This window comes from Hibiscus syriacus, unplaced genomic scaffold (genome assembly GCF_006381635.1).
Source record: "Hibiscus syriacus cultivar Baekdansim isolate YM2019G1 unplaced genomic scaffold, ASM638163v2 tig00009840_pilon, whole genome shotgun sequence".
NCBI classification, from domain to species: domain Eukaryota; kingdom Viridiplantae; phylum Streptophyta; class Magnoliopsida; order Malvales; family Malvaceae; genus Hibiscus; species Hibiscus syriacus.
The window spans coordinates 87,358-96,905 of NW_024062202.1; the positions used below are offsets into that span (position 1 = coordinate 87,358).

The 9,548-nt window shown below is 36.1% G+C and overlaps 2 protein-coding genes across 2 annotated transcripts; one reads left to right on the forward strand and one right to left on the reverse strand.

Moving 5' to 3' along the window:
- Window positions 1-2,218: 2,218 nt before the first annotated feature.
- Window positions 2,219-2,761, reverse strand: LOC120203334. Its single transcript, XM_039203649.1, has one exon. The coding sequence runs from the start codon at window positions 2,759-2,761 to the stop codon at window positions 2,219-2,221; it is 543 nt and encodes a 180-aa protein (XP_039059580.1).
- Window positions 2,762-5,635: 2,874 nt separating this feature from the next.
- On the forward strand, window positions 5,636-6,499 carry LOC120203336. Its single transcript, XM_039203650.1, has one exon. The coding sequence runs from the start codon at window positions 5,636-5,638 to the stop codon at window positions 6,497-6,499; it is 864 nt and encodes a 287-aa protein (XP_039059581.1).
- Window positions 6,500-9,548: the final 3,049 nt, after the last annotated feature.

Consider the following 9,548-nt stretch of genomic DNA (forward strand, 5'->3'; position numbering starts at 1 on the left):
GAGAGTTTTAATTTGAATAAAAGAGCTATTAATTTTCTCTTATCTTTAAATTTCTTTGTGAACAAAACTTTTCTCTTCTTTAAACTTTGCGAGTAAATCCAATCTTTTAGGTTTTATCCCTTGCTTTATCTTAGATAAGGTGTATTTATTCAACATTATCCGACCTAAAATAACACACATCTTTTCTACAAAAAGGAGTAAAATATAATATCAACTCTGTAGTGAAGGACAATTCTGTAGTTGTGCATGAAATACCAATAATGCAAATAAATTGAACTTGAATTTAGCAAAATTTATGGGTAAAAGGGTAGGAAAATTAATACTTTTATACACTTCACAAATGTTACAACGTTAAAAGTCATGCGGGTCATCTAGTGTCATTGGAAAGATCCACTAAAGACACACCAACTTCCTTCATCAGCTCTTGTATTTGTCTTCTTTATCTTCCTAAACTCCATGAAAAATATGTGGGATCTTTCACGCGTCTTCATAAAAACATCAAATGCTTCGTATATCTTTCATACGAAATTGGGATCTTGGGCTGGCAAGGGGTGCAATCAATGTCATTAATAGTCCAAATAGAAACTATGGATCAGGTTTGTATGCCATGGAGCAGAGCTTGGTCCAACCTTGTTAGTCCAAACTGGATGCTGCATATTGACGGCATTCCTTTTATTGGCCGACCACTCTGAGTCTCTCGGCACCATATATATATATATATATATATTCGGCATGATAAATTTGTTGAAAGCTTGATTGCAATTTCTAATAAAAATTCTAATGCATTTAATAAATTTCAAGCAACAACAATTTGGTGGGGGAATTGGTTTAGGATATTCGGAAACGGATGACAAGGTAGAGCCACGAACCTAACAACAGTGTGAGAGAGGTTCTAGACAAGCAAAAAGGGAGATGGACAAAAACAAGCAAAATCCAGCCTGTTTACCACCACGCCTACTCTCCTCCTTTCTGGCTACCTGATTTCGACTACTCAACCAACCACTTCTTCTTCTTTCTTTTACTGCTAATTCATTGTTAATCTACAATTCTATATAAATTAAAGTCTAATCAATTAGTATTTTCTTTATAAACAATCATAATTCTAAACATGTATCAAATAATTTTAATAAACTATTATGATTTAATTCTTATAGAACCTATAAAATTAGTAATTAAATTATATTTCATCAATAGTAAAAGCTTATAATTTAATCTATATCACAAAATAGTTTACGATCCCGTCGTTGAATATATATAAAACTTGAAAAGAGTAATATTTTTTTTAAAAGAGAAACGGAAGTAATCTAGGACAAGTATAAGGTAATATATGTTTAATGATAACTCATAACCATTTGATATCTAACGCTCACATCTTTAATATTTTTAATATTTATCCTAGAGGTTTTAAAGAATAATAATAATTCATTTATAGTTACTTAATTCGCAAGAAACTTCTAAAAAGACCGAAGTGGAGAATGGGACATTTTGATGCGTGTTTTGTGTGGCAGATGCCAACTTGTGCTGCCCTTCTTTCTTTGTTTATGATCCACGTAATTGCTGTAGCTCTGGCCCATTTCCTTTTCTTTTTCTTCTCCTTTTACAATTATTTCCAATAATGCAATGGGGTTTTTTACATCTATTTCCCAATAATGCAATGGATTTTTTTAATCATACTGCACACGGGCCAATAAATAATTAGTTTTTGGACTGTTTTCGATTTTTTTTATTAAACTTTTTCGTGGAAAAAAGTGACAGACTCCAGTCAAAGAGGAGAGAGGATTGTTGTAGGATCTCAGAACCGTTCACCAATGACCTTGGCTGGCGAGTAACATATGGTGGACCATTAACGAACAAAAACCTTACTACCCAAAGACAAAAGAATCCTTATCAACCTTCTACGAGTAGGCGATTATTAAAATTGATGGACGGATTATAATTGGTTTCGAGACACGTGTAATTTTATTCTTAAATATTTTTTTTTATTTGAAATTTAAAGGTTAATATTAGTTACATAAGTTGGGCCATCTATGAAAATAATAAAGGATCATGGGGGAGTTCGTGATATTTTCAAAGAGAGAGGGCTCCAAAATGAATTAACCCAAAAACTTAAAAGCCTTCATTTTTTCAAATTTGCCCACACACTCCCCAGCTTTTCCCGTTTCTCTAATTGTTGATCCTACCATAACTTTCATCTTAGTGATTTTGTCTGGCCGTAATACTACATGAACAGTTGAGACTGTAACAAAGTATGGTAATTAGCAGCCTCGTCTTCAAGCTCCCATAGTCCATCCCACAATGCAAAACCATTTCCTCCATTATGGAAACCTTCATCGAACTCAACGCTGAGAACGCTTTGTTTGTTCGGAATCCCTAGCTCATCATCAGAAGCTTCGAGCAAACGCCTAATGACTTGCTCTTTATCATCGTACCGGTAACCCTCGTCTCGTTTCAGGGAAGAAGTCGCCGTCTTGTGGCCTTCTATGCTGAGCATGCAGTCGCTGTTAGTCATGGCGGCAGGGTTCTCTTGGTCATCGGCTTTTGAGGGCGGTTGGTATGGAGGGAAAGGGGCGTCTTCCGAAGAGAGCTGTTGCTGTAAAGAGGTGATGAGAGAAGAAACGTCATGGCTTGGCTCCTCCTCTTCTGTTTCGAACAAAGATAGTACATGATGGTATGATTTGTGGCGTTTGGTCTCCTCAAATAGTTCTTCGTTTGAGCTCTGGGTTTCTTCTCTTTGGCGCTTTGGAGGCATCTGCTCAGCCATTACTGCAGAAAAGTTTGGACTGGAGCAGATGATATTGTGAAGGTAAAAGAGAGGACGAGGAGAGAGATGGAGGGTGGAAAGGGATTATATAGAAGGGAGGGGAAATGGTGTTGCGGTCAAAATCAAAGTAAAGAATATCTTTTTAATAAACTAAATAATAAAACTGACATAAGACAGATGGAGGATTACTATTGCCTCTGCATCAATTACTCTCCCTTCATTCTAAACCGTTGAATTGATGTTTCGGAGTTCGCAAGTTTACTGTCAAAGATTTAAAAATCAAGGTATGTAACATAACATCAGCCTGAAAAACAAAGCGGCAAAAGTTTAAACATAAAACACAAGTGGAGCTGAGCGTTTAGTACACAGCATTTATATTATGTGTGTATATATATATATTTAAATATAACCTTTTAACATATACTTGTAAAATGATTGAAAATAAAACAAACACACACATATGGAAGTGTGTATATTTTGTTGCTCCAATTATATATATATAATAATCGTGATATACTAAAATCTATTTGAGCGTATAATTTCTACATCAACTCAACAAGTGTTAGTACGAGTAGTTTAGATTTAAAATTTAAGCTTGTAAGGTCAAGTTTGAATCTTACTACCATCACTCTTATGATGAACAATCTATAAATTCCTATGTAGACTCTAATCGAATCTTAAGTATGCTCTGATTCTAAACGTAACTAATCACCTTACCTAAACTTTTGAATACTTTAGAAGGGATGAAACACGTACATATATGGTAAAAATAAATATCATCGGGCAAAGCAATTGGCTAACCTAACCATAGGTAGAGTATGAATTGTTTTTTTTATTAATATGTGATAAGTATAAGGTCGTATCTATTTAAAAATAATTCTTAATTATTTGATATTAAACGCTCACACCCTTAATATATTTGTTGTTTGAACTCAAGATTTCAAGAAATAACAATAACTTTTTTAGCACCGAGATCACTTGGTTGGGTAGAATATGAAAATTAAATTTCTTTAAAGGGAAGTCATATATAAAACAAAGGAATCCACCCATCTTTTGTTATTCCTCAAGATATAGGAAACTTCCCAACGCATCATATATAAAACAAAGGAATCCACCCATCTTTTGTTATTCCTCAAGATATAGGAAACTTCTAACATCGTAAATCACGTTTACCAAAGATTCCTAGAGAAAATTAATAATAATTATATATATAGCCAAAAAAATTAATATATATCTCTTATTGACTACGGATTTAATTATCAAATAAATATTTTTTAGTGCGACATTAAAAGAAAATATAAACATACACACAATTAATTGGTGAGACATTAAAAGAAAATTGAAACCTAATTTTCTTTGAGATCTCAACTGCCAAAAAAGTTAGATATACTTGGCTTATCTATTAAAATACTCCATTGTTTAGAGTTAGTTACATTGTAATTTAAAATAATTTAGTTGTTTCATTTTAACTTATGATTGATCTCCATAATAAATTGGGGTATATCTTTTAGACTTCTTTCTAAGAAGATTATATACACGATGTGTATGAATTTTTCTAAACAAAAGATAGGCATGAATTAAGTAGTTTTCGTGGTAAATGAATTGTTGTTATTCGTCGAGGACTCGAGTTTGAGCATCATAGATACTAGAGATGTGAGTGTTTACTGTCGAAGGGTTGAGAATTATCTTTGAACAGATACTTACCCTATATTTATCATTGAGATTTGAATCTAAATCACATGTGTTGTTCATTTTAACTTAATAAAATATCTATTAAAAATTGCTAACTTACATTTAAAAATAAAGCATTACTTATAGTAATAGTTTTATGTTTAAGCGATAGTTGACTATTAACTTCATTGCATTTACAAAATTAAAAGCAATTTATTCCATATAATACCTTTTTTAATAGTCAATGTAATAACTTGAAATGTACAAAAACGGTGTGCTAATATATCCTTTAATGCCTTCATGTTAGGGCGGGGATTCCTGTACCATCTAAATTAAAGATCTCTTGGTCTAATTTTAGTGCTCGTCCCTATATTAATTTGCTATTCGAGATTAATCCTTCCTATATATATTTTTGTATCTTTGTAAAAGAAATTGCAAGAAACACTAACTTGTTGACAGCATTTCTATGCTTTTTTTAATTGAAATTTATCTTTTAAAAAATATTAATCTATATTATGTGTTAATTCAAAAAATATTTTATAAGAATATTTAAGAGGGGGAAGTTGCAACTAATTGTATAATGAAAACACATCCCGCAGTGGATGCTGCACTGTCTTTGATAATGCAGAGATCTCCGTTCATTATTTTTTTCCTTCAAAGTTTCGTCTCGATAAATTTGGACTGACCTAGGTCATACATTTATTTTTGGTGGGGAGTATGCATACACAAAGACTCAAAATTGAGACCTCATTTAAATGATATCAAACTACTTACCACTTGATAAATATCCGTTCATTATTTTAACATCCTAAATATTTATCGGCTTGACTAAAAAAAAGGGAGCACTTGTGATAATAATCATCAAGTTGTGATTTAAGTAAAATATTTTTACAATTTTCAATGTCTATTTTATAAAAAATAATCGATAACTTTTTTTAAAAGAATATTTTTCAAAATCAAACAAATCCTAAAAAGTATTTTAGAGAAAACATTGATTTACTTGAGAACTTGCTTGATGATAGAGACATCCAACTGTATTATTTAGAGTTGAATGCATTTTTAAAATTTGGTTGTAGATCAAGTAGTATTATTAAATTACATATGATATTTAAGTCATCAACAATGCATTTTTAGGAGGGTATTGCCGAATGGAACTCTGCGATTGTTGGCCAATTTATTGGTGCTGCTCCAAATTTTGAATCGATGCAGCGGATTATTAACTCGCTTTGGGGGAAATCTTCGCCAGTAAAGGTAAGCTTAGCTGGTTCGAATCTTTATGTTTTCTCATTCATGAACGCTTCTGTTAGGGAGTGGGTGCTTGAGAATGGACCTTGGCATGTCCAGAATAAACCTCTGGTGCTAAGGAAATGGGAACCTTATATGCAGAAACTTGATTTTGATCTCTATGTTATGCCTGTTTGGTTCCATCTTTATAACGTCCTGTTGGAATTATACTCTAGGAAAGGTCTCAGTTACATTTCCAGTGCTTTAGGGAATCCACTGTATATGGATTCCATTACTGCTTCTAGGGAGAGACTGGAATATGCGAAGGTGTGTGTGGAGATCAATGCGGGGTCCGAGATTCCTGAAGAGGTAAATGTTGCCCTTAAGAATGGATCATTGGCTACTATAAAGGTCTTTGTTTCGTGGTTACCAAAATCTTGCTCCTGTTGTAGAACTTTTGGGCACTTGGCAAATAGGTGTGTTGTGTCTCAGAAGGTGAAGCACGAGGTTAAAGTTTGGAGGGAAAAGGGCATCAGCTCTTCCGAGCTCTGTGATAAGGGAAAGATGGATTCAATTGTTATTCAGAGTTTCTCTCCTGTGCTTTCCGATTTGCCTTTGGGCTCCTCAAGTAATGTTAGCTCTGCTCTTGGTGCTGGCGTTTCAAACCATGAGTTGTTGGTTGGTAATGCTGTGGAAACCAATGTTTCAGCCTTACAAGAGTTGCCTACTATTTCTCACCTTGTAGTTGTTGATGGCAGTATTGGGGTGGATGATTCTAATAAGGTAGAGTCTGCTTCTGTAGTGTGCAAGGAGGATCCAAAGATTGCATATGAGGGAGAATGAGTGGTGGCTGGTTCTGTTGGCCTTGATCACACTCTTAGCTCCTCCTTAGTTGAGGAAGTGGCTCTTAAGGTATTACAGGAGGATACATGTTCTGTGGGGGATTTCCCTACCTTAAAAGATTCTATGGCTTCAAATAAGAAGGCTAGAGGGAGGAAGAAAGGTAATACTGGTTCTTCTAGTAAATTTGAATCGCTAGCTGAGGGAGGTGTGCTTGATGGTCCGAGGAAGGCTCGGGTGGCCTCCTTAGGAGTTGCTGCTTTGCTTAACCAAATTAAGTCTAAAAAGAGGGATCTTGTGGATAAAGCAAAAATTAGTGGTAATGTGGGGACTGGAAGTGGTGTAGGTCCTGCTGCAAACTGATGATAGTGAGTTTTTGGAATATAAGAGGGATTAATAACCCTCTTAAGCAACATAAGGTGTTTAAAAGGCTAGTGGATTTGGGAGTTGATGTCGTTTGTCTCTTGGAAACCCGTATTAGAAGAATTAATTCTATGAAGTTTTACTCAGCTTACTCTGATGATTGGTATTTGGCAGGTAATTCTGATTTTGCGGAGGGGGGCATAATTTGGATTCTATGGAGGAAACAATGGTCCTTCTCTATTTTGAGTGCTAGTGATCAGTCTCTCTCCATTGCTGGCAATATCAATGGCTGTAGGACACTAATAACTGCTGTTTATGGCAGTAATAGTGGGATTGGCAGGAGAGGTTTATGGGATCATTTGAGGAGTTTGGAAAGCTTGGTTGGTTCTTCCCCCTGGGTGGTTGGAGGGGATTTTAATGTTGTTCTTAGTGTAGATGAGAGCTCTGATTTTGAGTCCTTGGGTGTGCACAACTCCTCTGATATGGAAGATTTTCAAGACTGTTTAGGAGATTTAGACCTGTTGGACCATCCTTTCCTTGGTCCCACTTTCACCTGGTCTAATAGGCAAGATGAGGGTTTTCTTGCTCGCAAGCTTGACAGGATTTTGGTTAATCCTGAATGGCTAACTGCTCATCCCGATTCTTTTGCTGAATTCAAGGCACAGGGTGCTTCAGATCATTGCCTTGGTATGATCTGGACACAGAATGATGCTTTGGCTAGGAGGCCTAAGCCTTTCAAGTTTTTTAACTGCTGGACTTCAAATGTTGGTTTTATGGGAGTTGTTAAGCTTTCTTGGTTGGAGCAGTGCGCGGGCAATCCTATGCAAAGGCTGTTTTCTAAATTGAAAAGACTTAAGCCTAGATTGAAGGAGCTAAATAAGGAGCATTTCTCTGACATTTCCAGCAAGGTGCTTAATAAAAGAGCAGAACTGGAGAGGATTCAACTGCTTAATCTCAGCTGCACTGATCAAAGAAGTATTGAGGAAGAGAGAAATATTCATGCTGAGCTGGTTGATTTGGAGATTGCTGAGTCTGAATTTTATAGGCAAATTGCAAAGGTGCACTGGTTAAGAGAGGGGGATCTTAACACTAAATTTTTCCATCAAAGGGTTGAGTCTAACAAGAAGAGGAATACTATCAAGGTTTTATTGTCTGGAAGTGGTCAGTATCTAGATTCATTTGATGATATAGCGAATGAGTTAGTGAACTTCTTCACTAACCTTATTGGGACTACTGATCCAATGGTAGAAAATTTTCCTGTGGAGTGGCTCAAGGACTTATTGAACTACTCTCTGCCAGAAGGTGCTGGTGATATGCTCATCAAGGAGGTGGATGACAAGGAAATAAAAGAGGCTTTGTTTAGGCACGGTAATGGCAAGAGCCCTGGCCCTAATGGTTTCTCCTCTTGGTTCTTTAAAGCAGCTTGGGATGTGGTTGGAAATGATTTTTTAGCTGCAGTAAGGTATTTCTTCCACTCTTCATCTCTGCTGCCAGCTTTCAATGCTACCTCTATTATCTTAGTCCCTAAGTCTTTGAATGCTTGCATGGCAAAGGATTTTAGGCCAATTTCTTGTTGCTCTGTGGTATACAAAACAATTACTAGGATTATCACTACTAGGTTAGCTCTTATCTTTCCTAGTATGATTTCCCCTAGTCAATATGCTTTTGTTAAAGGTAGGAATATTGTTGACAATACCTTGCTAGCCCAGGAGATACTTAAAGGCTATTCTAGGAAAAGTCTCTCCCCTAGATGTGCCATAAAGATTGACTTACAGAAAGCATTTTATTCTGTAAATTGGGAGTTCCTAATGACCGTGCTTGAGGCTATGGGCTTACCTGGGAAGTTTTATGGTTGAATAAAAGCTTGTGTCACTACTCCTCAGTTTTCTGTCTCTTTAAATGGTAGTTTAGTGGGATTCTTTAAGGGTGCTAGAGGAGTTAGACAAGGGGATCCTCTATCCCCTTATCTTTTTGTACTGGTTATGAATGTCTTCTCCTCTATACTGGATGTTGCTGCCAAAAGAGGTGTCTTTAAATACCACCCTAAGTGCAAGAGGATCTCCCTCACACACCTTTGCTTTGCTGATGACTTGCTAATTTTTTGCCATGGATCTTTTGATTCTGTGATGGGTGTTCTTAGCACATTAGAGACTTTCTACAAGCTTTCTGGCCTTAGACTCAATGCTATGAAAACTGAGCTTTATGTTTGTGGTGTATCTGACCTTGTCCTTGGGCAAATCAAGGCTGGAACAGGCTTTAGAGTTGGTAATCTCCCTGTTAGGTACCTTGGTGTACCCTTGGTTACCAGGAAGCTTACTAGTAAAGATTGTACTGCTTTGGTAACTAAAATTAAGGAAAAATTGAGTAAATGGGCCAATAAGAGGCTGAGCTTTGGGGGTAGATTGCAGCTCATTAAATATGTTATATTTAGTATTTTTAGCTATTGGAGTAGACATCTTATCTTGCCTAAGGGAGTCATAAGGGATGTTGAGAAATTGAGCATGAGGTTCTTTTGGAAAGGGAGTGATTCCTCAGCTAGAGGGGCTCGGGTGAGCTGGAAACATATATGCTTATTAAAATCTGAGGGAGGCTTGGGTTTAAGGAGCTTGACAGATTGGAGCAAAGCATGTTGCTTACTGCTGATTAAGAAGATTTTGGCGGGGGAAGGTTCCATTTGGATTGCTTGGGT

Excerpts from the sequence above, each read along its gene's own strand:
- LOC120203334 (XM_039203649.1), bottom strand. The coding sequence starts at position 2,761 with ATGGCTGAGCAGATGCCTCCAAAGCGCCAAAGAGAAGAAACCCAGAGC.
- LOC120203336 (XM_039203650.1), top strand. The coding sequence starts at position 5,636 with ATGCAGCGGATTATTAACTCGCTTTGGGGGAAATCTTCGCCAGTAAAG.